The 25,830-nt window shown below is 42.6% G+C and overlaps 1 protein-coding gene across 2 annotated transcripts in view; it reads left to right on the top strand.

Moving 5' to 3' along the window:
* Nucleotides 1-24,867, top strand: part of EPHA4 (EPH receptor A4) — a 231,670-nt gene extending 206,803 nt beyond the window's left edge. For both annotated transcript variants that reach the window (XM_085513542.1, XM_015871334.3), the window contains 12 exons: nucleotides 244-403; nucleotides 1,435-1,546; nucleotides 7,112-7,170; nucleotides 7,941-8,054; nucleotides 8,236-8,421; nucleotides 11,466-11,527; nucleotides 12,087-12,296; nucleotides 14,768-14,917; nucleotides 17,194-17,387; nucleotides 19,809-19,964; nucleotides 20,246-21,116; nucleotides 22,639-24,867. In XM_085513542.1, the coding sequence (XP_085369668.1) occupies nucleotides 244-403; nucleotides 1,435-1,546; nucleotides 7,112-7,170; nucleotides 7,941-8,054; nucleotides 8,236-8,421; nucleotides 11,466-11,527; nucleotides 12,087-12,296; nucleotides 14,768-14,917; nucleotides 17,194-17,387; nucleotides 19,809-19,964; nucleotides 20,246-20,360 (1,518 nt within the window). In that variant the 3' untranslated portion in view covers nucleotides 20,361-21,116; nucleotides 22,639-24,867. The remainder of the gene's footprint in view (nucleotides 1-243; nucleotides 404-1,434; nucleotides 1,547-7,111; nucleotides 7,171-7,940; nucleotides 8,055-8,235; nucleotides 8,422-11,465; nucleotides 11,528-12,086; nucleotides 12,297-14,767; nucleotides 14,918-17,193; nucleotides 17,388-19,808; nucleotides 19,965-20,245; nucleotides 21,117-22,638) is intronic.
* The last annotated feature ends 963 nt before the right edge of the window (nucleotides 24,868-25,830 follow it).

Below are 25,830 nucleotides of genomic sequence, written 5' to 3'. Positions count from 1 at the left end.
TTTCTTAAGCAATCAGTGATATATGAACATCACACCTACCATCTTATCACTCCTTTTTTGGCTTGCTCAGTGCTGGGGGTATTGAGCAAGGCGGACAGCAGCAGCCCTCGGGACGTATTTTGAGAATTCCATGGTTGTTACTCATCTTCTTTCATCATCTGTTTGGCAAGGAAGTGGGATTCCATGGTTCATGGTGCAGTGAGGCATTTTCACTTGATCACCACTGTGTTCTTTTCTTGTTAGGACCAAAATGAGCGCAGCTATCGCATAGTGAAGACAGCCTCCAGGAATACTGACATCAAAGGCTTGAACCCCCTGACTTCATATGTATTTCATGTGCGGGCCAGGACAGCAGCAGGATACGGAGACTTCAGTGGGCCGTTTGAGTTCACAACTAACACAGGTAATAACATGCCCGCTGATATCTTTCTTTTCCTTAAGTGAAGAGTGGAAATGTAACTGAGCTGCATACAGGGAGTTTCTTGTTGGTTGCCTAGATTATGATGTATTTATTCTGGGAAAGTTTTCCTCCATGGCCACAAGACTATTAGAGATGTGGTAAATCTGACCTGATGGTACTTCAGAGTGGCAGAAGGAGACACATGCTCTATAAATATTTAGAAGCCATCGATGCTGGAGAGATTTATGTACCTATTTTGTTAAATGCAAATGTAGATGTTTGCACATGTTTTTGGAGTATCTAATTTGCAGGGGAATAGAACCCTGTTAGTCCCTTTTAGAAGCTATTGGCATAGATCAGTTAGATATCCTACATCAGCTCTCGTACTTGCACTTTCCCTTGCACAGTTGTGTAAAGACAGAATGCTTGAATTATGTTGTCAGCACAGCCTTTCCCTTTGTCGAGGGAACATGCAGATTTTCCCCCCAAAATGTTTACTTTTCAGTGTCAGGAAGGTGATGTGACCAGGCCTGTATTATTTTGGACATATAGGCTTGTTTAAATCAATTTAAGGTCATGCCAGTCAGTGGCAACATCCTTCAGGATGTTAACACTTGAAAATAATCAATCCAGCAGGAAGACAGAAGACATTTTAAGACAGCTTATTCTCTTTGTGTCAGTTGGGGAGCGATCATCTGTCCCCACTGAGAGAAAAAGAAAGAGAGCAGCGAAAAGTAATTAGGAAGGTGAAAAGGAATAGCCATTATACCCTCTGAGCAACACCGAAGGAGAGAAGGAGAGTGAGTCCTTGTTACCAGTGAACTGAACTTCCCAAAATCATTATCAAACATCATGTCTTCAGCTAATTAAGGCCCTCTTGGAAAATTGTGTCAAATGACTATATAATAAAGGCCTGAAAGTAGATTTGAGTAGTATTATAAACTGCCTTCACAGGCCAGAAAGCCTCATTGAGTGCTTCCTAGGTTGATTTTTTGAGGTTGTTTGACACTAATGCTCTCTTACTCTGTTTCCAGTTCCTTCCCCCATCATTGGCGATGGTACCAATCCCACAGTGTTGCTTGTTTCAGTGGCTGGCAGTGTTGTTCTTGTGGTCATTCTCATTGCAGCCTTTGTCATCAGCAGGAGGTAAGAATTTAAGCTTCTCTCTCTCCCTATTTCTTTCATGAGAGAGCTTTTTGTCTGCTCCAAACAAAGCTAAATTCTTTGATTAGCATCATAAACAGTACATTTGCATTACAAGCCTTCTCCCATGTAGCTTTGATCTTCTCAACATTAGTACCACAGCGGCATGTGATGTAATAGCAATAGTTCCAGCTCTATTTGCTCTTGAAATGCAAAGCTAGTTCCAATAACTGGCATTGAGAATCAAGCCAGCTTGAGATTTGTGGTTAGCCTAATTTGAAGTTAAGTTTAATGGGTATGGGTACAGTAGATTTTTTGGACTGACTCCTGGTACACACGGAATAAACAACCACACTGTTGTGGACTAAGCTATCAGGCTGCTGTTCTTGTGATTTTGTCTTAATCTGTATGAATCCGTATTAATCTTTGGATTAGTCCTTCCAATGTGTATGGAAATGAATGTAAAACAGAAGCTACAGTCATTCGGTATCATATGCAGTAAACAGAACGAGTTGATTTTTACTTGATCAAAGCAGAACCATAATCTTCTACCAAGTATTTGTACCCCCACATTCAAACAGTGCAAATGGCAGGACAGTGTAGCAGAAACACAATGTGTTTCTGTCTTCAACTTAGCGTTTGGTTTCATTTAAGAAGATCAGCATGATTTTGCCTCAGTGTAATTCAGAGATAAAATTGGACACCATTACTGCATCTGATGCGTGGGATCTGAGGGACACAAGTTTTGTCAATCTCTGATGATCAGTTTAATGGCATCAGCTATAAATGTGCACAAACTCTTCTTGATTTACTCTCTTACCTTAAATTGACTTAAAGAGCAGTTAAGTCACTATGGTTATAATATCTGGAGCATAGTCAAGCATTATAATAGCTTTCTGTAGGTGTTCACCTCAAAGCCTCCATGCTGGCAATAAGAAGAGGAGAACATATGAAAATGTAATGCAGAGAGACAGGTTTATTAAAAGCCATTGCAACAGAAAATAGCATCACTGAGCTTGATGACTTAATCTCCCCTTTGCTTTTATTGATCACTTTATTATTTGAGGCAGGATTGATAGCAGGATACATTGGATTTCTAATTATGAGTCTCCACCTTGGAGAATTGAGCCTGTCGAGTTGCTTTGAGATGATTCCTTTTCCTCCTCCCCCTATAAAAAAATTGTCACTTCTCAAGGCTGATAAACACTGCTTGGTGATTGGCCCTCAATGGATCACTTTTTAGAAAATGAAATGTCAACCCCTTGCCCTCATATTGATTCTCTTTAGTATTGGCCATAAAGCTGTCAAAGGAAAGGCTGCCAGGAGCCAGGTAGCTGACAGACTACTGGAGGGCGGCTGCTCAGCCAGGTCTTCTCTCCATTCAGGCTGGCTGTTTGGTTATCTCTGCCCACAAGTGTTTAACTTGGACAAAAAAATAAAAGAAAAAGAAGAGGAAAGGCAGGTGGGTAGTAGAGACATGAGGTTGGTCCAAGCACTGGGAGGAATGGTGGCAGAAATGGTCAAATGTTGGAAGTAACCGCGGGAGACAAGTCTCATGCTATCATGGTCAAAAGTCTCGTTTATTAGGTGTTACAGCATCTCATTTATACAGTCAGTAATAAGTTCATACATATTGCAAAAGTAAAGCTCAGGATTGGTGAATTAGACATTACTTCATCTGACCTTTGTGGTTAGTCTTATAGATACTTTTTCTTTGCAGCTCTGTCTACACCTTGCTACACATCTTGCTTTTCCCTCAGGCCGTCCTTGCCTCTAGATACATATTTCGTCTTTAGCTACATACCCTGTCTTTTCACATACTGATTTCTCCACAGCTGCTTAGCCCGTGATCGGCCCTAGAATAGACCGTCTTTGTCTTTAATCACGTTCATTCTTTTACAATTTAACTAGTGGAATCTCTTCATGTCCTTTCTCATGAAGCCATTCTGCATAAGCATTCTCCACAGTCAAATAGTAATGAATTCAGAGATGTCCCATAGCTCTTTACTGGTGGGTCTCAGGGAGGCTATGGAAGGGGAAAGACGGCAAGAGGAATGAAATACTAGGGCAGTGAACCTGCTCTGTGCATACTAATGTGTGGTGCCTTGTTAATTAATAGCCTTCCTCAATGCTCTGCTCTCCAGTAGCTGTACATAGTTCTCAATAAACAGAATCTGTTTTAATATTCACTGTTACACAAATGATTTTAACCACTTTACCAATGTCATTTAGAGGTGTGCACTTTGGGGATATTTCATGATGTTCCTGTACCAGCTGAAGTTAATAGCAAAATAATTATACTTCGTTCCAAAATTACTTCAGCTGAGAAAATGTTTCTTTGTCCATAGAGTCCCCGTGAGGAGATTTTGTAATACTGCCATGACCTAGAAGTCATATTTGCACAATCAGAACCTGCAGACATGGCCTCTCTGCATCCATGTGCCAAATGTGGGATCCAGACATATGCTGGTGGTGCCCATTTTTGGCCCCTGGGTTATTATTACTAATTTAGCATTATGTTTTTTCGAGCAATTGCTCAAATCCCAAAATTCATCTTCTCAACTGAATTTGTCAAAGGACTTTGCCTTCAGGCAGCTCACGCTGCTTTGGTCTGTCCTCCAACCTGTTTGTGTCAATGTGAGAACTAATAAGCCTGAACGTTTAAGTTTACTGAGGTTAAAATGGACAGAGCGATACAGCAGGAGTGGAAGCATTTCTAAGTCCTCACCTACAGGAAAAAGAAATAAAATTAGAGTACTCGAAATAGAGTTTTAAAGGATTTGGGGAAGCATAAAACGGTAAGAGCCATTTGCTGGAGGGGATTGGCTGGAGTAATTTGGCTCTACAGAATCCTTTGGCCATCCGAAAGTTTTGATCAGAAATTCTTCTGACAGATTGCTCCACAAAGGCAGCTGAACACAAATGCCTGCCTTTGGTTCCTGCTTTTTGGCTCAGCGTGCTGCACCAGCCAGGTGCCTGAGCACTGCATACCTCAGCTCTCTTGTTTGGGGTGGGAAGGTGGAAGTGCAGGGGCACAGGCTCCCTGCTGCTTCTCACCAGTGTGTGCTAATAGCCTCTGGCTGGACACAGACCTTCCCCCTTTGTGTCTCCAGGCCCCACCTGTAGGTTTCCTTATGCCTCTGACCCCTGCAGCTTCTGAAAGCTTCTGTGTTCTTTTCCTGAATACCTCTATTTAATTGCCACCACCCAAATCCCTGTAATTAGGGAATTCAAGCCTGTGACAAAGGCTCCCTTCTGCCATTCAGGTGAGCTGCCCCGAGCAGCCGCCCCGCATGCCCCATGTCGTGGGGATGAAGGCTGACTGGAGCTGGGCAGCCCGCAGACAATAGCAGGCAGGAGAAGCCTGCCCTGGGCCAGCCAGGAAGGGTCACCAGGTGACAGGGGCAGAAGTGGAAGTAGGTAGTTAGTTTGGAAGGTATTATTTAAAGTTAATAAGCTACAATTATATTGTTTGAACAGTAATCCCTTTGTTTCCCTCTGCTTTTTGCACTGTGGATTCTTTGGCTTTTCATGGGGGAGAGTTATTTTCATCTATTGTTAGGACCATCTTACTTTTTAACAGCATCTTTTTAAAAGCATCTTCACATTCTTAAAACACATTCGTGCAAAGCCGCTTGTGTTTCAGTTTTTCCATCTGTGTCTGAAGAGTAATATTATGAATTTGAAGGAGTCCTGATTAAAATGCAGAATCTTGGGCTTTTTTTTTTTTTTGCTTCTTTTATCCTGTGTTGTTCCAGAGCTCATCTCTGCAGTCCCCTTAGTGACCTGGCCTTGCATGGCACTTGGTGAGATGTGCCCTCCTTACTCCATTCAGTAGCTCAGAACAGTCCTGCTTTGCTCAGCTCTGTTGCACCACTGCTGCAGTTCCTCAGGCAAATAAATAGTTTACATTGGTGTTTGGATCCAGAGCGGTTTTTAATGAGGCTCTCCTTGTGATTTGGAGCCATTTGTGTTTAACTAACTTTCATCAAGAAAACAAGCTCCCAGCCACTTACGGTTGGATGCGTACCTGCGTTTTATGTCTGAACCAGGCCTGTTGATGTTGTTGGGAGCTGTAAGGCTCGGTTCAAACATCGGGTAGTCTTGGAATGTTGAACCAAATCTTTTTCCTTCTGTTCACGTGTAAGTTATAGTTCTTTTTTTACTGCTGGCACCACAAAAGCTGGGATGTGGCCCGTTAGCTGAGAGCGATGGGAAGCTGCCATTCCTGCAGGCCAGGTGCAGGGCAGGAAGGAGAGGCTTCTTGCTTATGGGCAGAAACGTTTTGCTGGCAGGAGGGGAACGGTGATACTTGGAAGATTTGCTGAAACTGAGGCTGTTAAAGTCACATGTTTTCTCCGAATTAACCTCTTCTAACTCACATCCACTAGTACACCTTTCTCTCATCCACTTCCATTTTCCTCCTCTACCTATCACTGTTTTCAGAGTCCTAACCAGCTCACTGCAGTAGCCTGGTGGGCTCCTGCTCCACCCTGGGCAGCAGCTCATGTATTGCAGGCAGTGCCAGTCTCACTGCCCTTTGTATGGGCTTAGTTTATCCATTTTGTTTCCCCCTTCACTCCAGCCCAGACTCTTGACAGTAGCTGACTGGGGTCTGATGTGCTTCTGACTTAGAGTGGGTCAAGCACACTGAGGAGTAAGCAACAAGGCCTTTTCTTTGGCAGTACCTGTTTTTATGCCTGGTTCTGAATTTTCCATGGGTACTCCAAATCAAATCTCTCTACTTACTTACATTAGAGGATGGAGTGCTTCAAATTTCAGTACACAACTGGTAGAGATGACTCCTCAATATCCTCCCTATCAGATTAACCTCTTGTGTTAACCTCTAAATGCAACTTGTCCATTGATATTTAAAGCTGAACTAATTAAATACGTAACTGGATACAAAATCATGTGTGTAAGTGTAGAATCAATAATTAACATACTGTTCTACATTGTTGTATCCAACTCAGGTTTAGCAGAAGAGTTCTGCAACCGGAGTTCTTTATCCCCTTCAACAGTGCAGTGATTAAATTAATAAACAATTCCTCAGGGCCTGGATTTGTGATAGTGGGTTTTTTCCCCCACTGTCCTGATTTCTGTGTGAATAGAATGCTTCCTTCTTTAAATTTGCAGTTGGAGAAGGGTGTTGGTATTGGCATTTGCCTAATTAGGTTTAAAATCAGTCTACCAAAACACTTCCCTTGTAACATCTTAATCTATATATGGTAGTGCTAAAAAGCAATTAGCACTCATTTTGTGCAGCATTGCAAATGTACATTCGAAAAGAAGGTAGCTGGAATTCAAAGCTTTCTTTGTTTAAATGCCGAGATGCAAATATGGAGCTCTGTGTTTCCCTTGATGCTTTGTTGATGCCAGTAACACTTAGAGCAGTTTGAGGAGTCTGTTACCCCTCTGGAAAGCTGTGTCATGGGCTGTTGTAGGGGAGCTGCTGAGCGCAGGTTATGACAGGTGCAAACAGGTCAAGAAGGCAGAGCTTGTCTCAGAGTAAAATATTTATACTGAACTGTAATGCCCTTTTTTTTCCTTCTTCTTTTGTTCTGACAGGCGCAGCAAATACAGTAAGGCCAAGCAAGAGGCAGATGAGGAGAAACATTTGAACCAAGGTAAACGGCACTGGTGCTTGTTTATTCTTGATTTGGTTCAGAAAACATGCCCCATGTTCTGGTGTTTGGCAAATAAGGGATAGCATTGATCTTGAGATTAATGTGTTTCTGTTTTCCTTGCTTACATCCATCCTCTTTCAAAACAAGATGCTTCAGCAACAGGAAAAATAGAAGCATCTGTGTAAAACTTTCTTGAGTTGGAAGGAAGGTTCACAAAATTGTTCCACTGTTCGTTTCCACTGTAAGATTTCAGTTCCTGTGCTATCTAGATTTCAGTTTTCCCCACAGTATTTTGCTAAGGCAGGTTTTGAATGGGCAAGAGGCAAACTGATAGGATAGGAAAGGAAGTGCGAGCTTTGCAACCTTAATTCGATGACTGAATCCTACTGTTACTTCCATCTCAGTCACCCAGGTACCGAACCTGGGACCTGACCTTAGAATTGCTGGGTTCCCATAAAGGGAAATCTGTTCTGTTTTATTCTCAAAGGTGTGTAGACAGACTGATAACCTCTTAAAGATGGCAGTGATTTATGTAACTAATTTATTGGCAAAAGCTTGATTAAGTCAATATTGGGAAATAATAAAAAATATATATCCTGGGGAAAAATACATTAAGTCCTTCCTTCTTTAATCAGTCATTTCTGGCTTACTGTACACTTTTATTGTGCAGTCTCTTTGCTGTTGTATATCATTAAGACTTCAGTCTCATATGTTCTGTGTTCAGCAGCATGTAGATCAGTGACTTCAAATAAAACATTTCTGCCTTGCAGGTGTCAGAACATATGTGGATCCCTTTACATATGAGGATCCAAATCAAGCTGTGAGAGAATTTGCCAAAGAAATTGATGCCTCCTGCATAAAGATTGAGAAAGTTATCGGTGTGGGTAAGTGCCAGAATTTCTTGCATTTTTTGCAGTAAATATAGTTTAAAATTTGCTTTTAGGAAACGTGGGGTCCTTTGATCTTTGTATGATGGTTCCCCAGACTGAACTGCTGTAACATTTTGGCAATAAAAACACATGCTTCATGCTCATGGCCATGGATTCTTGTGCCTTTTTCCTTAAGGGGAATTCGGCGAAGTATGCAGTGGACGTCTCAAAGTTCCAGGAAAAAGAGAGATCTGTGTGGCTATCAAGACTCTAAAAGCTGGTTACACTGACAAGCAACGGAGAGACTTCCTGAGTGAGGCCAGCATCATGGGACAATTTGACCACCCCAATATCATCCACTTAGAAGGTGTTGTTACTAAATGTAAGTAGGTCGTTTTCTTGACAAGGCCAATTTGGAAGTCACTGAGAAATTAGGGTGGTTGGTTTTTTCTTGTTTTGTTTTGTTTTGTTTTTACCGTCTTTCCTGTGAAGTGACAGATGGAACAGATCCACTGATAGCTAATAGGAGGAAATCAGCGCAGGACAAGTCATTAATCTTGTTGTCAGCTATAAATGGTTTTATGGTTTCAATTGATATTCTATCTGTAGGCAGCTTGTGGAAGATTTGTAGGGGGAATTAATATGGCAGGGTTGGCTTTTTTTCCCCTTCTTGCTATGCCAAGCAGGCATCTTTCACATCTTTGCTAGCCTGAGCTGATTGTTACAGGATAGGCAAAAGCAGATGGTGAGCAAAGATTTTAAAATAATTGGGAGAAAAATACCAAAACAAAACTACAGAGTCATATGTTCAAGGTACAAAGCACAGATGTAAGGAGCAAGCCTTTGAAATGAAGTAGTCTGCTTCAGTGTGAAACTTGCTTATTTGTTTTCTCTGACAGTGTAATAATTTCACTCCATAGGAGTTACCTGGCTTTTTTATTTGGTTGTTTTGTAGTGGTGGTTTTTTTAATATCTTTTTATTCCTCTTCTCTTTTTTTCTTTTTATTTTTGGTGTGTATCTGTGTGTTTAAGTCTGTTAGCATTCACTGTGTCACAAACCCTGCCTTAGAAAGAGAATGACCGAGCTTGCTGAATGCTACTGAGAGTATGCTTGTGAGACAGATGCACTTGGGTCTGACTTCATAAAGTGCCACTGAGATGGTGTAGTTACTGTCTCTACTCCAGCTGCATTGGGCAGCTTGTTGGCAAAACCTCACACACGTTGCTAATCCTGAAAGACCCTTGGAATATGTAGAACCTCATTCTTAGGGCAGCAAAGAAAGCAAACGGTAGGATTGTGAGCTGCTGCTAAAGCAAGATCTGAATGCTTATTCGACCACTTATGTTTCTGAACATTTGTGTTCCTTCTTCTCTGCAAAAGAGGCAGTGTGAGAATTCTTGTGTTGAATACCCCCTAGCTTGAACCCTCCCTTAGCTGTTACAGCTCTAGCAGTTATAAATGACTAAATGTATTTGCATAATGCAGTTGTCACTGAATTAAAATGATTAGAAATTTTCACCGAGGAGGTGGCAGCCTGACCCAGGAATGCTTCATTGGCTGGCTCACAGCAAGCATTACTACTGCAGCGAGCCAGCTTGCTTACCTCAGAGCTGGTGTGTTCAGTAAACAGGGCTACTTAAGAAGGCATCTATCTCAATTTCTCCATAGGTTTTCTGAATGCTGTGATAAATGAATGCATTTAATAAACCGAAAATTAAAAAGTGAGATAAGTAGTGGAGTGGATGGGGGTTGAGGGGAGAGAAGCGGCAAAAAACCATGAATACATTATTGGCTGCTAGTCAAGTACTTTAATAATTGACTCACTGATGGTAACTTCTCCTCTCTCTTTCCCTCTCCCCTGCTAAAGAAGTGCCTGAGTAATGAAATTACATGTTAATGCACTGAAAGAGTCTCCCTCTCTTCCCTTCTGTGTTGACATAGTGCCTTTTGATTGAGGAAGGTTAATTAAAACTCATTTAGCTGTATTTGTTCAGTGGAAGGGTTCTGGTCACAGTTGCAGAGGATAAATGAAACACCGACATATGCAGATTTGGTTGGAGCTTTTTCTCATTTTACTCAAGAATTCTGGCAAAGGTGAATGGGAGATGTTGTTTTATCACATCTCTTTCCTTAAAGGTCACTAAGCCCTACATTCAGAATAGTTTGCTTTATGTCAAACTATCTGCTCTTTTGCTTTGTTCATGCAAATCAGAAAGAGTTCAGCTCTCAGACTGGCATTTCATAGGCAAACATGCCAGTCTGCACGTGATCAAAATGTGCTGCTTAAGAAGTACCAAAGCTGAGTTTCTCTTGGGCACTGTCTTTTAAGTAGGAAGAAACTCAATAGTTCTGATAGCTGAAGCAAACAGCTGGACTACCATGCCAGCCTGGAGCTCCCTTGATTTCATGTGGACTTGACAGTGCTCATCTTGGGACTCTGCATTTGCCGTTCTGCTTTTGAGAAATCACTTCTTTATATCTCTTGCTACTCAGTTTTAGAATGGAGATTATATAAGACCTGTTTTTGCAAATGTCCAGAATATGCTGAATATGGAGTGTAATTAACCCCTTTAAATAATTAGTTATACTTGTATGTACCTGTTTCCAGTTTCAGCATCATATGACTTTGTAAAGCACTTAAGGCAACATCAAGCATTACTTATGTATCTGGTGTTATTTTCAGGTAGCAGAATGTCTAGAAAGCATCTCCATGTTAGCAAAATTGCATCACATCTCTCTTCAGATTGCTCAGGGTTGGCTCTCTGTATTGCAGCACGGAAAGCTGAGTGTTGCTGAAGTGCTGTGCCCCACATATGACACAATTCATGGAATCAGTTACCCTGTGGTTGACTTCATGAGGCAAATGGCTTTGGCTCATTTATAAATAACAGGAGATAAAGGATACAAATTTGGGACAGGGAATGTTGAGAGGGATCGTTTATATTTTGCTTTCTTGTCTTTGAGTACCCTGTAGCTGCTGACAGCTACTAACTTGCCTAAAGCGTTGATCTTTCGAAAGAGATGGGTAGACCAAAGCATTCATGAATTCCATTGTAGAAAAGGAAGGCTTTCTTGTCTGCAAGCGATTTAATTACACTAAAGATTTTTGTCAAATTTGAGCACATCTTTGTTTCTTAGCTTTTGATTATCAGTTCATATATTCCTTAGAGACTGGGAGCCAGTTCAGTTGAAGAGTTTGTCAGTGAGTCATGTGGAGAGTTAACCCTCCAGATGGGACCAATGTCCCCAGTCTATAATATTTATTCACTTGCTCCCCACAGCTGAGGCGTGAGATTGGTGGTTTTCAAATTAAATTAGATTGTGCAGGACAGGTGTCTTGGCTGTAAAATAATGTGCAGCTCATTTTTATCCCATTAACATCAGTGTTCATCAAGGAATTGTGTTTTTCTTTCTGCACTCTCTAGGTAAACCGGTAATGATCATAACTGAGTACATGGAGAATGGCTCCTTGGATGCCTTCCTCCGGGTAAGTGATTTCTTCATAATAAGCTAAGGAAATTTTACACTGGGAAGCACCTTCTGTTTGCTGTTTTCTTATTGTGGTTCTGTTTTGCAGAGGGGTACTGAAAAGTCAGTATTTTAAAAGAAATTATGTTTGTACTTGGAAAAATCCTGTTTCCTTGCTGATGTTGTTCCTATCAAAATACAGAATAAATGTAATGTGGATGGATATATAATAAATGTGATGTTTAAAGATGTTTAAAATAGCGAGGACTTAAATAATCCATGTTTAATGGGAACACTTTTGATGTGTTCCATTTCTGAAAGCTCTGCAATGCTATAGACTCATTAAAACTGGATGTATTGCAAACCGGGTACCACATCACTAGAAGCTATGACAAAGCCTTTGAGTTTGTACTTTGCTGGTGAATTATGGACACCAGTCTGGAGAGTGAGGAAATAACATTCCATTTTATTTGAGATAAGATGGGGATCCAGAGATATGCTCTTTGCCAATTTCAGCAGTGGCAATAATGTAGCTTTTAGCTTAATGCTCTGTGATTTTCTTCCTTCCCCATATACAGAAGAATGATGGCAGATTTACAGTAATCCAGTTGGTGGGGATGCTCCGTGGCATCGGCTCAGGAATGAAGTATCTGTCTGACATGAGCTATGTGCATCGGGATCTAGCTGCTCGAAACATACTGGTCAACAGCAACTTGGTCTGCAAAGTGTCTGACTTTGGCATGTCCCGTGTCCTGGAAGATGACCCCGAGGCAGCTTATACCACACGGGTAAGGAGGGGAGGGAAGTGTCCTGTGAGTTTTCTTGCCTATTAATATTTTTGTCTGACTGTGTGGGAGATGACAGTGGTTTGTTTTAAAATAATCTCAATCATAAATAAAAACCTATATTGGAACATAAAAATAAACATCAGTCCAGACTTTATAGCTGGCATAAATTGATGTGGTGTTATTGCTCCATCAATGGCTGCACTGGTATTTCTTCTCTGAGAATATGACCTGTGTACTCCTCTGTTTTTTTTAGTGTGCTAGGAATGTGTGACAAGAATCTAATGCCAGGAATGATATCTACAGACACACATAATTTGCACGTGTGTAGTCTGACTGAGATTTGATACAACAAATGCAGATATGCTGCCCTCAGAAAACTCCACTTTTGCCCATTGCAAAGCTGGTCTGCAGCTTGACCCCAAATCATTTGGGCTGGAAAAAGTACGGAGCCTGCATTCCCAAGAGTAGTTTTGCTACATGCTTTTTTTGCCTCATTTTTTGTTTGTTTGCTTGTTTGTTTCCTGTTTTGTCTGTGTTTCACTGTTACTAATTTTGCTAAGCCATTTTAATATGCTGCATGTGGAATAATGCTTAATGCAAGTACTTCTGGCCACAGTACAACATCCTGACCACTACCAGCTTTGTACCAATACCCCTGTAATTAAAATGTTTGTGGAAAAGAGAGTCAGAGTTTATAAAGTCTCTTTTTAAAATTGCTTATTTTCTTCATTTTTACATATCTACTATTATCCATCTGTTCTCCCTAGCACAGTTTGTTTGCAGTGCTCACATTTTGCAGTTTAATTCCAACACTCACCCTGTAATGGTTTCGCATTCGTTACAAGGAATGATAGACTCATGTTGTATTAAATGCTGGCCAACCTTGATATTTCTCACTCATAAGAGTGGCAAGTGGAAAAAGCAGAAGCAGAGGCCTGGAAGGTTGTAGTCAGGGAAATAAAAGTTTAGACAAAAGTGCAAAGGCAAGAAAGAAATGATTGAAAAGCTTCCCTTTGAATTCAGCGAGTGCAGATACAGTATTATGTTCTTTCTCGAGTAAACCAGAGGGAATCGATACAATTTGCATTACAGTGCATTGTCTTCATGTGTTATCAGTAATGAAGGATCAGGAAGCTTTGGATAAACTCCACTGTACTCAAGCAGCTAAATAAAAAGAACTTATTGACAATTTTTAGAATGACGGCCGTGTGTAAACAGTATCTGTGCATCTGTTTTTGAAAGGAGGAATAGAGCTTTTCCATAAGCAGAGCTAATGCAGTAAAATGCAATTGTTAAAGCATCTCTTCTTCAGAGAATGGTATGTTTTTCTCCACATTAGCAATGTAATTCATTAAAGTGAAAAAGCATCCCATAGCCCCCTGGGGCACTTACTATTAGAAACTGATTCACAAAGGCCTGATGAGCCAGAAGAAGGACACCTTTTGGTTTCAGTTGCCTTTGGAACAAGTGCATATTAAATACTTAAGAGAGATGCTAGGACAGTAAACCATTAAGTGTGCACATGCTACACTCAGTTACGGATAGAAACTGTCTACAGGATTGCTGAGAAAAAGCCAGCCAAAATAAACTCAGTCAAAAAAGCAAATGAAAAAGCCCTAAAAACTTTGTTCAGCTGGACTCATTTCCCAAATAGAACTGCAGGAAAGCAAAAAAGCTCAATTAAAAACAACTTGTGTGCTAGCATAAACAAAAGGAGAAATCTCTTGCCTGGGGTCCGCTCAGCTGAGGCAAAATCAGATTAACTGCATGGAGTGAGCTCCTTTTCAAAGAAAAGCCCAGATCAGGTGCCCAGGCATTCTTATTTTTTTAAATGAAGCATTGTAGCAAAAGGCAGCTCTCTCCAGCAGGTATTGAAAGCATGGTCTGGTCTGGAGCTCCTCCTAGCCAGACTGGGAGAGCCCAGATGGTTGCTTGCCTTCGCGCTGCTCTGGAAGGAATTGGGATATTGCCCATGGGAAACACCACGGTATTCATAAATCTTCCCAGTTTATCCTCTCTTTAACTTTTTGAAAAACAAAACGCTTATAATCCCTTTTCTTTCTGAAACAGGCTGAACAGGTCAGACAGGCAAGCAAGGAAATAGTAATTAACAGCATATACTTATTTGTTTTGTCAGCCATATCTCTGAAATGTACTCTGTAAAACCCCTGGCTTTTTCTCATGCTTCAGTGTAGCCCTAAGCAGTGATCTAGTAGAGGACTGATAAAAATACACTTAGCAATTTACTGGTTCCCCTCCTTGAAGCTTAAGAAAACAGATGGGCAGCATTGCTGCCTGGATGTATCTGACAGATTTATGGCACAGAAAAAGGAAGGGCCTTTTTAAGAAAGGTGCTGGACTTGTGTGCAGGAAGCCATCTTAGATTTGCAATGGCATTGTAGAGAAGTGTCAACCACGCATCTTATTGGGTCAGAGACTCACTAGCCTGTGGTTTCTTTTATTTATAACAGGGTGGCAAGATCCCTATCCGGTGGACTGCACCAGAGGCAATTGCCTATCGTAAATTTACATCGGCTAGTGACGTGTGGAGCTATGGCATCGTCATGTGGGAAGTGATGTCCTATGGAGAGAGACCTTACTGGGATATGTCCAATCAAGATGTGAGTTGCCCTCTGGGGCTCCTTCTTCCTTTTCTCTCCCTTTCTTTCCCTTTGCCTTTTCCCTTAGATGTCTGCTGATGTTCTTCCATGTCAGTTGCTATGTAGTTGTAAGACATTTACTCCTGGTTTTTAAAAGGTTATCATGAGTGGTGGATTCCTGTTTTCCCAGGGAACCACCCCAGTATAAATATTGCATTGAATACTGCAAATGTATTAGTCCCTCATCTGTGTCCAGGGAATAGGGGCTTCTCAAGTTAGGGTCATATCTACAAGTAAGGTGGAGAAGAATGGAGGAAAGGGAAAGGAATGTATTTATTAAACTGTTAGATCATAATACTGCAAAGGGGAGGAAAATTTCAATATTGACTCTAAATCTAAACTTTATTGAAAGTCTGTTGCAAAAAACCACTTGAATTTTAATAGGGCTTCCTAATAGTAGTTAATTCTTCAAACCTAAATATGCTTGTAAATCTTTGAGAGAATTTTATTATCTGAAACAACACATATGAAATCCAGTTCTGGTTATCAGTCAGAGCATCCTTGCGACAATTGCATAGGTGCCCCCTGAGGATGTTAAGGAGCAGCTTTCCTAAATGACCATTCTTAAATTATGTATGTCCTGTTTAAGCGTACCATCTGGACTACTTCATTGTATTCCAAAAGGGACTGTACACAATGGCTTATATTCCAGAAGAGTATTTAATAACACTATTAATAAGTCTCTGCTAATAGAATTTTTATTAAAATGGGGGGGGGGGGGGGAAGCAGTTAAAATGAGGTATAGATTATCCATAATACTTCTCCTTGGGGGATTTACAAATATATAAAGGAAGAGGGAAATGTTAATCTGAATATACGGTCATGGGAGCAGTTAAATGATTTGCTTTGTTATGTAGAGCTGAACGTTTTCAAAGAGTGTCTAGATGATGTGTATGGCGTTTAATCTAAACAGGAGGATATAATTTTAATTTCCTTCTGATGTGAAATGTCTGTTCTGGCACCCAGTGTTGCCTTCCTTTGCTAACAGGAAGTCATCAAGACTTAGTACGAAAACAAAAAACCAGATGTGTCTGAGTTATATCAGGCATGTCTACACAGCCCTGAGGACCTCAGTGCAACAAATGCAGAGCTAGCATACTAGGCCAATACAAACTGCTAATGTACAACGCCAGAAGTATCAAAAAGCTTGTTTGAACAGGACAGTCAAAGCCAATAATACTGTCTTTGCATCTAGCACCTCTCATAGACATACCATACTTTTTCTCCTTTACAACAGTGAGAGCTGTGCTTTTCACATAGTGCAGAAGTGGATTTGAAATTGTTCTGCATGTGCTTTGAATCAGGAGGCTGCAAAAGGATCTTCTTCCTTTCTGAATTAGTGAGAACCACTTTCTTTGTGGTCTGTGATGAGCTACTCATAGCGCAAGCATATCCTGCATCTTGTTCTCCCAGTGGATTTTAGCCACTGATGGACAAGACCAGAATGAAGGAATTCAGTTCAGTCACTGTGCACTCCTGGTCTTTGGTCTCTTGGTGAGATCTGCCATGAGACTCTTATTAATTAATTGAAGTTGGAAAGCTTCTGCCCTGTTGTCTTAGAGTTGAGTCCTGATCATGTCTTGTTCTTCTGAGAGAGCTAATAAGCCACCAGAGTACTGAGCAATAGAGCTGCCTTTGGAGGGTTTCAGATGGCTGCATCTTGCAGTGTTTCTGGCTCCTATTAAGCATGAGATGCATAAGCAAGCTTCCTTGATAAAGCTGCACAAAAGGGTCCCCATCTGTGCAGTTCAGGACATAACAGTGGTGAGACTGCAGGTACTCTGTAGGCTCGTGACAAAGATGGACTAACCCAAGAGGGGAGGGTGGAGGGGGATGATCTGCTGTCCCCCAGGACTGATGAAGAAATGTTCATCCCGACATACCTTACCCAAAACTGACAGATGTTAAAGATCTGCCAACCGTCAGACTGTCAAGGATAGGTTTGTCTTTTTTCTATTTTGTCTTTCCTTTATCCCATGTGCTCTTTTGTGGTACATTGCCCTGCTGTATCTGGTGTCTGCTTTGGATGCTTTACCCTTTTAGTTTTGAATTGTTGAGGAGAAATGACAGTACTGAGACCACCAACTGCTTGACGCGGAGTGCAATTTTCATATTGTTTCATTTAATTGCAGATTTGTTTCCATACTTCAGATCGCCGTAGGATAAATGATAGTCAGATGGTAGATGAGAGTAGTGTCTGATGTTCTCTAATGTCTTCCTAATTGTGCCATTTATAGGTTATTAAAGCCATTGAGGAAGGGTATCGGTTGCCACCCCCAATGGACTGCCCCATTGCTCTCCATCAGCTGATGTTAGATTGCTGGCAGAAGGAACGCAGCGACAGACCTAAATTTGGACAGATTGTCAACATGCTGGACAAACTCATCCGCAACCCTAACAGCCTGAAGAGGACAGGCAGCGAGAGCTCCAGGTCAGCTGTACTTTTATAATGGTGATTTATGAGGGAGCACAGTGGAGGTGACAGGCAGAGCTTCGTGTCACCTAAACTTCTGTGCTGAAATTAAAGCGTACTCTGCAGAGCCAGACTGCACAGCAGGCATTGCACTGTTCAGGAGAGCAAAAGTCATCCTGGCACACTGCCGAACCCAGCTGGGCACCACAGACTCTACTAGCTCTATGAGAAGGAGAATGAATGAGCAGAGCTGCTGTTGTATCACACCAGAGCTGACCAGGTTTTATAACACAGTCTTGTGTCAAAAAGGGTTCTGATGCAGGCAAGCACTGTTTGCAGCATCTTTCCCTCTCCCACCTCAGCAAAGAGACTTGAAGGGGTTTCCTTAATGAAATGTACCTAACAAAAGCGATGTGGTTTTCTGCAGGAAAAGTACATCATCAAGTTTTATAAACCCTAGATTTGTGTAGGATTTGCAAATGAGCATTACGGCATTACAGCCAATGCCTTGCGGGCATCAGGAAGGTGTGGATTAATTTTTATGTGAATTTGAATTTAATTTTGTGGAAAGCCGGTTTCATGTCTGCACTGATCCCGCATTACCTTCGTGCTTTGTTTTGTTTGCTGAGCACAGTATACCTGGTACGTGCAAAGGTAGCGTGGTAGGAAGGAAACTCCCAGAGTTTTAGAAACAACAAATCTTTGTTGGGACAGCTCAGCAGTTTGTTTAAGCTGGTGAAACCCTGCTGAAGTAATAGGAGCTTTACTAATTTACACTGTTTGCTCTTTTATTTTCAAATGGCTTCACTTCATAAAGTGAATTAGGGAAATAAAGCTTAGCAGGAAAGAAAGAAACAAGAGGAAAACATTTTTTCAGCAGAAGGGAAGGTGCGAAGATAGCCACTGGGAAATGCAGTATTGTGTTTCTTGTTGGCACTGAAAGAGTAAGAGAGGTTCTGATTCGGCCTCTGACAGAGCCACATACTGAAAAAAGGTATTCTCAGTTTTAAAAGTCAAGGTCCCTTTGTGGCTCTTACTTACAATTTACATTATCAGAAGAGGGATTATTAATCCTATGAGGCTGCTGTCGCCACATATCTTCCAGACTGCCCTAATTGCGATGGTAGCCTGGAAAACATGCATCCACCCTTGAGGCTTAAATAATTCACATGGTGAGAATTGCAATATGGATCTGCTGTGATAATCTGATTTAAGAATCACTGATTGAACCTACTCCACTTTGCTTTGTTTCCAGTTTAGAGGTGCTTTTTGAAAATAAGTGTGTCTTTTAGAAGTTCAAGGCCTATTCAAGATCATTCCATATGTATGGATATTAATGGATGTTTAATTCTTCCCTTTGGAATGTGAATTTCAAATTTGCATATAGCGTTGTTAATACATGGCTTCATAAGCGAAGCGTAATTGTATATAATTAGGTTGCTATCATTGGCCTTGTGTTAGATAGTATGGCAAGGGAGTTGCACCAAGAGCTACTGCCATGAAGCCAGTGCCTTAGGCAATACATAACTATGCTATTGCACACCTAATCTTTGATGATGTGCATTTTCAAATAAATTGCTAGATGATAATTGTTTTGGTTAGATAGACGTTAGTAATTTTTAATGGTTTAATGAAACGGTGTGATTTATAACATACATGAAATAATAAATGCGATACTAATAAGTGGAGTGAATTTTGTGAAAATAATTATTTGCAAATTGTGCAAGAGAAAATGAGAAGCACATTCCACAGTGCGAAGAAAGATCAAAGCTTGCATCAGTCCCACCAGTCCTGGCACACGTGCTGGTCAGGAATGGGTTGATTAAAGAGGGGATTAACTCCCTGCTGTCCTGAGTTGGATTGAATGCACAAGATTGCCTGTGAACCTGGCTAGAAACAGGGCTTATCTGAACCCGCCCTGAGTTTTGCTCTCCAAACCCGTCTTGCGGGTTGTGTGAGCTCACCCTCCCTCCACACATACTTCAGTGGTGTTTCTATAGCTGCTGAGCTGAGATCTGACATATGCAGGATTGGCATGGCTTTACATTGCTGCCTGTGAGATGCAGACTCGGTAGGCTGAACGTGCTGCAGCATTGCCATCTTTGTTTTTTGAAGGAAAAGCATTTTCTGTGAACCTGATTGCCTCTGACGTGGAAACTGTGGACAGTGCTGTGATTCAAGACACTCAGAAAACAAAAGATAGGGTCAAATTCATTCTTGGCTAAAGGTGGCCCGTTACCTTGCACTTGCAATTTTTCTCATTCTTATTTCTTGCAATTGGGATGCTTAGCTATGTGGAGAGCCACGAGTTTCACTAGGCACAACTCGTTGCCCATACCTTCCCTAGTCACTGAGAATAATCATTAGAGACCAGACTTGGGGTTGAAAGTCATCATCAGCTGACGCGGTTTGTCTGTCCTTTCACTGTTTGGCATGCAGACCCAGCACAGCCCTGCTGGATCCCAGCTCCCCGGAGTTCTCGGCGGTTGTTTCTGTCAGTGACTGGCTCCAAGCCATTAAAATGGAGCGATACAAGGATAACTTCACAGCTGCTGGCTATACCACCCTAGAGGCTGTGGTGCATATGAACCAGGAGTAAGTACTCAGCGCAATAACAAAAAAACTGGTAAATCTGGATTTAATCAGCCTCCTTTGCTTTGTGCTGCATATCATTACACTCATTAAAGGAATGGAATGCCTTTCATTTGGACGGAGTATGACTTAAAAATGCCTCCACAATGCCTTCACTTATTTAATTAAACATTTCTGTACATCTGCCTTGCTTTTGCTGTGTTGCATGTGGCTGACTTTAATATTTGTGTCTCTGCGTCAGCCTCCGGCCCACCGTTCTCAGTCTTCTTCTCTTGCTTTCCCAGCGACCTGGCCAGGATTGGGATCACTGCCATCGCGCACCAGAACAAGATCTTGAGCAGCGTTCAAGCCATGCGCACCCAAATGCAACAGATGCACGGCAGGATGGTGCCCGTCTGAGCCAGTACTGAATAAACTCAAAACTCTTGAAATTAGTTTACCTCATCCATGCACTTTAATTGAAGAACTGCACTTTTTTTACTTCGTCTCCTCGCCCGTTGAAATAAAGATCTGCAGCATTGCTTGATGTACAGATTGCGGAAACCGAGCGTGTGTTGGGAGGGGGGCCTCCAGAAAATGACAAGCCGTCATTTTAAACCAGACCTGGAACAAATTGTTTCTTGGAACATACTTCTGTGTTGATCAACGATATGTAAAATACATGTATCTATATAAATATAATGTCACAGTCAAGTTTTGATGCTTTGTTTGCTGCCAGATACTGTGCTTAAAAAACAAAAATTACTTTCCTTCTCCCTGTGACCTGTAGGATTACAACCGTAGTGTTTTATTTGTGGGTGAAACCACAGTTGTGCATCTGTCACTGGAATGAAGAATCTGCCCTAGGATATTTTTTGCAGACTTGATGCAACACTGATACCTTGCAGAAACCTCATTGAGAAGATCATTTAGCTAATCAGTGCTTGACGATTAGCAATCTATCCATTTATGGGCTTGAGACACGGAATGACCCGCCTCGTGGATGACTGGGCAGAACTGGACTTCTGGGAAGACTGTTGGCTATTACTGTGCTGAGTTCTGCCGCTTAGAGAGGTTTCGTGACCATCTTGCCAGCAGTCAGATGTGGTGGTCGTGGCTGTGGAACTTTCAGACTTTTATCTTTCAAGAAGCAGTTCAATTTGCCACATGGAGAAGGTCAGTGGAAGTACATTGTCCAATATGTTCGTGGTGCTTCATTTCTTAGTCTGTGCTAGGATTTCATCAAAGTAAAAAATGTGGGGAAGAGGCAGGATCTTATGCTTATGTCACAGCGGGCAAGAGTGGGACGTGGAGGATAAGTGCTCTAGAACAGACACAGCTTTTCAGCTGTGCCTGGCACAGTGTCAGGAAGGTGAGATCTATATTTTGATGGTGCTGATGGGTTCTTTGGCCTGGATTGTTTTGGTCGCACGCTGCACCCAAGAGAAAATTCAGAAAGGATTTAGGGGCCTTATATGTCACATAGTCGAGAACTATTGGTGATTGATGGATGGTTGGACTGGATGATCTTGTAGGTCTTTTCCAACTTTGGTGATCTGTGATTCTACGATAGTTCTTTTTAATCATTGTCGTCATTCTAAATCCCCAACAGCTCACTCAGTTGGATAAGTGGCACGTAGTGTACCCACAGTGTTGTTCACATCACTTGTTGTCACTTTTAACAATAACTTGCTGATTTTAACCATAACTCTCCCTCACCCCCAACCTTCTCAGAAAACAACTTGTTCAGAACATGGGATGCTAAATTCGGATCCTGTCATGTCATGACAGCTTAGTAAAAACTGTTCTGCAGTATTACTTGTAAAAGCTTTCCCATTTGCAGAACTTTAATATTTCTTTTAAAAAATGCCTTAAAGCAACGTGTTTTAATGTCATGTTGCCAGGAGACGTCATTTTAAAGACCTGTACTTGTACTTTAAGCAGTAAAAAACTCTTGCTTAAGTGCAGTTTCCCTTTGCTGTAAATGTGTTGCATTCTGTTGAGATTATCCTTTTACACAGACAAAAAATACCCCCAATTTGTTGGCCAATTTGCAAAAAAAAAGATTTCTTGGGAGTCTAGTAATGGTAATTCAAACCACTCCAATATTTTCCACACAAAATGAACAGTTTTCTCCACAGAAAGTAAAAGCTCAGGTGCCTGATTTTCAGCACTGCCAGCGATACCTTTCCTGTTGCAAAATATATCCACTGAGAGGACATGCAGTTGAATTTCTTTGTAGCTAGAGGAAAGTGGATTGAAAAATAAAAGGTAGCATGTGCGTGTATCTGACATCCCTGTTTAGAAGGGAGGTATGTCATGAAGATGAGACTCCAAGGCCCAAAGTGCTCTTGCCTGGGAGGTGGTGGCTGCTGTGTCTCACAGTGTCTGAGCACCTGCTAGAGCAGAGGCTGCACCACGTGCCATCCAGCCCCCTTTCATGCTGGAATTGCCTCTCCTCCTGCTTTCTCCTCCTTTAGGAAATCCTCCCCCTCTCCAGGGAGAGGTTTCACTCCATGTCCTGCTCCAATCTCTTCTCTCCTCCAATTATATGAATTAGCAATTGCACCTGCCAAAGAGATGCTGGCTGGCCCAAGATACAGTTGTGCTTCTCTTGGGAAATCTTGGGGAGATGTTGGGGCAGAAGTACATCTGTCTTGTTGCATACCATTTAATATTCATTTTTCTTTCTGTGCAGGGAAATTATATTATACCCTCCTAGCCTGTCCTGTTGATCTCATTGACCATGGAGGAACACAGACTGGACCCTGAAGCCTTCTGGATCCATGGTTGTGTCTTCCCTAGCACTGATTCTGGAAACTACGCACTGAACAGTCGTCAGGCCCTGAAAAGAGTGTGACTTCTACTTTCTCTTTTTTTTCCATGCCGCCCACTCCATTTTTTCTTCATTGAAAGATAGCTCACTCAGTCAGATTCAGCACCCTGTTGTCACTGGAGGAATGTACTGTGTCAGAGCCCCGCAGATTTGTTGATTTTTTATTCCCTTCTGCTTTCTATTCCTACCTTGGATTTTATTTATATATTCTGTTATTCTCTATCCTCCCTCCCCTGCCTGCTGCTGCCACGTCTCTAACGGATGCAGGTGGCAGATCACCACCAATCTTAGCATGGACGCCGGGCCAGGCGCCACAGCGGAGAGCCCAGTTGCTGTGAGCTGCCTATATACAGTGCTGATGTGACATTTAACATGAGACGTGCCATTGCAGTGATATAAATATATTTTTTTTCCTTGAATGGATAATGGATTATTATCTCCTCTGGAAGGTGCGTATGTGTGTTGGTGTGCGTGTGCAAATCACCTCCTGTGAATGTGCCCAAAGCGTCCCTGGGAGCCATGTGATGTCCCCCTGCCACGTGAGCATGGCCCAGCAGCTCTGCTCTGCAGTGGTGACGGGAACACGCATTGAGAAGTGTTGAACTTCCTGTGTCTGTAGGTGTTCTTAGCTGCCACGCAATGTGAAATGAGGAGTTCTGCAGCCTGAAACAGGGACAGTTCCGAGTTAGTTTTGAAGCTGTGCATTACAGGATCCATAAGGGTGCTAAAGATTTTCTTAAATGTCGTTTCTTCTTAACTGATGTTCTGTTTGTGATCCAGAGCAACCGTTTTCTCAGTGACAAGGTGATGGAGGCAGCACCTGCATATCCATCCACTGATAACCCTGACCTGAACTCTTTAAGTAGCCTTTTTTATCTGCAGAAGCGGGGTTTAAAAGACTTGCTGAATGCGAACAAATATATGCAGTTCTTCCATTCACAGAAGCACCTTCGCTCTGCGTGCAAGCTGTGAAAACTTGTAAGTTAATAATCCAAACACCAGTTTGCTCCCTGCACAGTTAAGGAATGAAATCACAACACTTCCTTGCAGTCGTTAGCCAGAGAGCTGCGGCGTGCCATAGGAGCACGGCAAGTGCCATAGGAGGCACTGCGGGCCGAGGAGCAAATCTGCTGCTCCCTGGTGCTGCCTGCCGCAGCTTTCTGCCTTTGGAGAGCTCGCTGCACCAGCGGTGCGAGCCAGTTCTGAGCGGGGCCGTGTGCTGGAGTCTGGGGAGCTCAGAGACGTCCTGGGACGGGGATGCGGGGGCGCCGCTGTGAACGAGAGCGCAGCACGGAGCACAGCCACGGCCTGACATCCCACAGCCTGACATCCCACAGCCTGACATCCCACAGCCTGACATCCCACAGCCTGACATCCCAGATCCTCTCCCCGCTTTGGGACCATCCCCAGAAGGAGCCGGGGCTGGGGTTCGGCGCATCGCCCCAAGGCTGTGCTGGCTGCAGCAAGCGTCGGCAGGGGAGAAAGGAGGCTGTGCTGTCCTGTCCAGCTTGCACCCTGCACGGTCACGTCGGTCTGGGTTTCCTGCTGTACTCATGTTGCGATGGCTCAATGTATTAAAAAATATGTATGTATAAAACGCAGAAGGCTGGAAGTGACCAGTGAGCGGGACTTAAAAAGCAGTATTTTTTTGTTAATGTGACATTTTCATAACCAGAAAGAAAAAAAAAAAAAGAAAAAAGAAAAAAAAAAACAAACCCTGAAATACTAACCAGACAAATAAAAAGAGAGCGCCTTTATTTTTTTGTATCACTGCAAGTATGTTGGAATATGCAAGGACTGTGGTTACACTAGAATGTATGAGGCTTATCATCGTTTAGTTGATACTGAAAGATTCTAACAGCATTTCTCGGTTCGTGCGTTGGAACCATCTCTGGGTTAGGTTACATAGATTTTCTATTTTGATTTCATTTGTAATGTCCCCCCCCCCCCCCCTCCATGAATTTTAGGTACACATAACTTATGTCATTTATTTATGGTCTTTTATACCTAGTTTGTAAAGTTGTAAAATAGCCAAAACAGTGCAAACATTTGCATTTGAGAATAATAAAGTAGTTGCTGTACAAACCCGAAGGCATCTATTCCTAATTATTGCACCTGTTAACACGTGGCACTTATCCACGTCCGAACCGTGCTGTTGTTGTATATCAGCTATTGGGCTTTGCTCACCGAGCTGCACGGGCTCCACGTGCTGGAGCGCGGCCGGGGCCGCCCCTCCCTCAGCTCATATGGGGGCTGCAGCCGAAGGGGAAACATCTCCGCTTGGGAACTGCGTCCTTTTGGGCGATCCAGCGAGCTCTGCTCCTCGGGAAGGGTAAGTGAGTCCTTCTTTGTGACTCAAGTGTCACTGCTGCTTTTTTTGAGGCGATACGAAGCTGGTAAGGGTGGGCATCAGCTGCTTCTGGCCTGGGCGTGTCGTGGAGGATCGCAGCGGCCCCCGGGCCGGGCTCTCGGCTGTAACACGCAGCAGGGAAACGTGGTGGGCAAAGAGGAGGAGCTGAGGGTCCGGCGGAGGGGAAGCTGTGCGGGCAGAGCTCGGAGCGGAGCTGGGAAGGGCTGTTGTATAAAAGGGGTTGTCGAGTGATGGGAACGCCCGGCTGTGCTCGGCGCACTGTGCTCTTAACGGCCCTGCTTAATTGAGGGCGTATGGACACGTGCGCTGCGACTACCTGAACGAGGTACGTACGGCTCAGTAGCTGCAGAAGGGCTGCTGGCTCTGCTAGAAGTTTCCCGAAGCTTTTGACTCATCTGTTCAGCAAACGCTTTGAACGAAGGTCTTGGGAGGGGTTCCAGTGGGGCTCGTGAAGATGCCCCGCGGGTGGTACGGGAGCAGCGTGCTCTTAAGGGCACTTCATCATCGTTCCCTTTTGTATTTGGGAAGAGAAAGGCAGCAGTTTGTGTGCTTCTCTGGTGCCTTTGTTTGGCCAGGCGGAGCATTAAGAAGGAATAGGTCTTGTTTCACATAGACAAAGCAGAGCTTTTACAAATAGTTATAGCAAAACAAAAGCAAGACCTGCACATCTTTTTCAGAAGTCT

The sequence above is a fragment of the Coturnix japonica genome, chromosome 12, assembly GCF_054131305.1.
Source record: "Coturnix japonica strain WE chromosome 12, WE-NBRP24, whole genome shotgun sequence".
Classification (NCBI taxonomy): domain Eukaryota; kingdom Metazoa; phylum Chordata; class Aves; order Galliformes; family Phasianidae; genus Coturnix; species Coturnix japonica.
The sequence above is the reverse complement of the archived record's forward strand: the minus strand, read 5'-3'. Positions and strand labels throughout refer to the sequence as shown.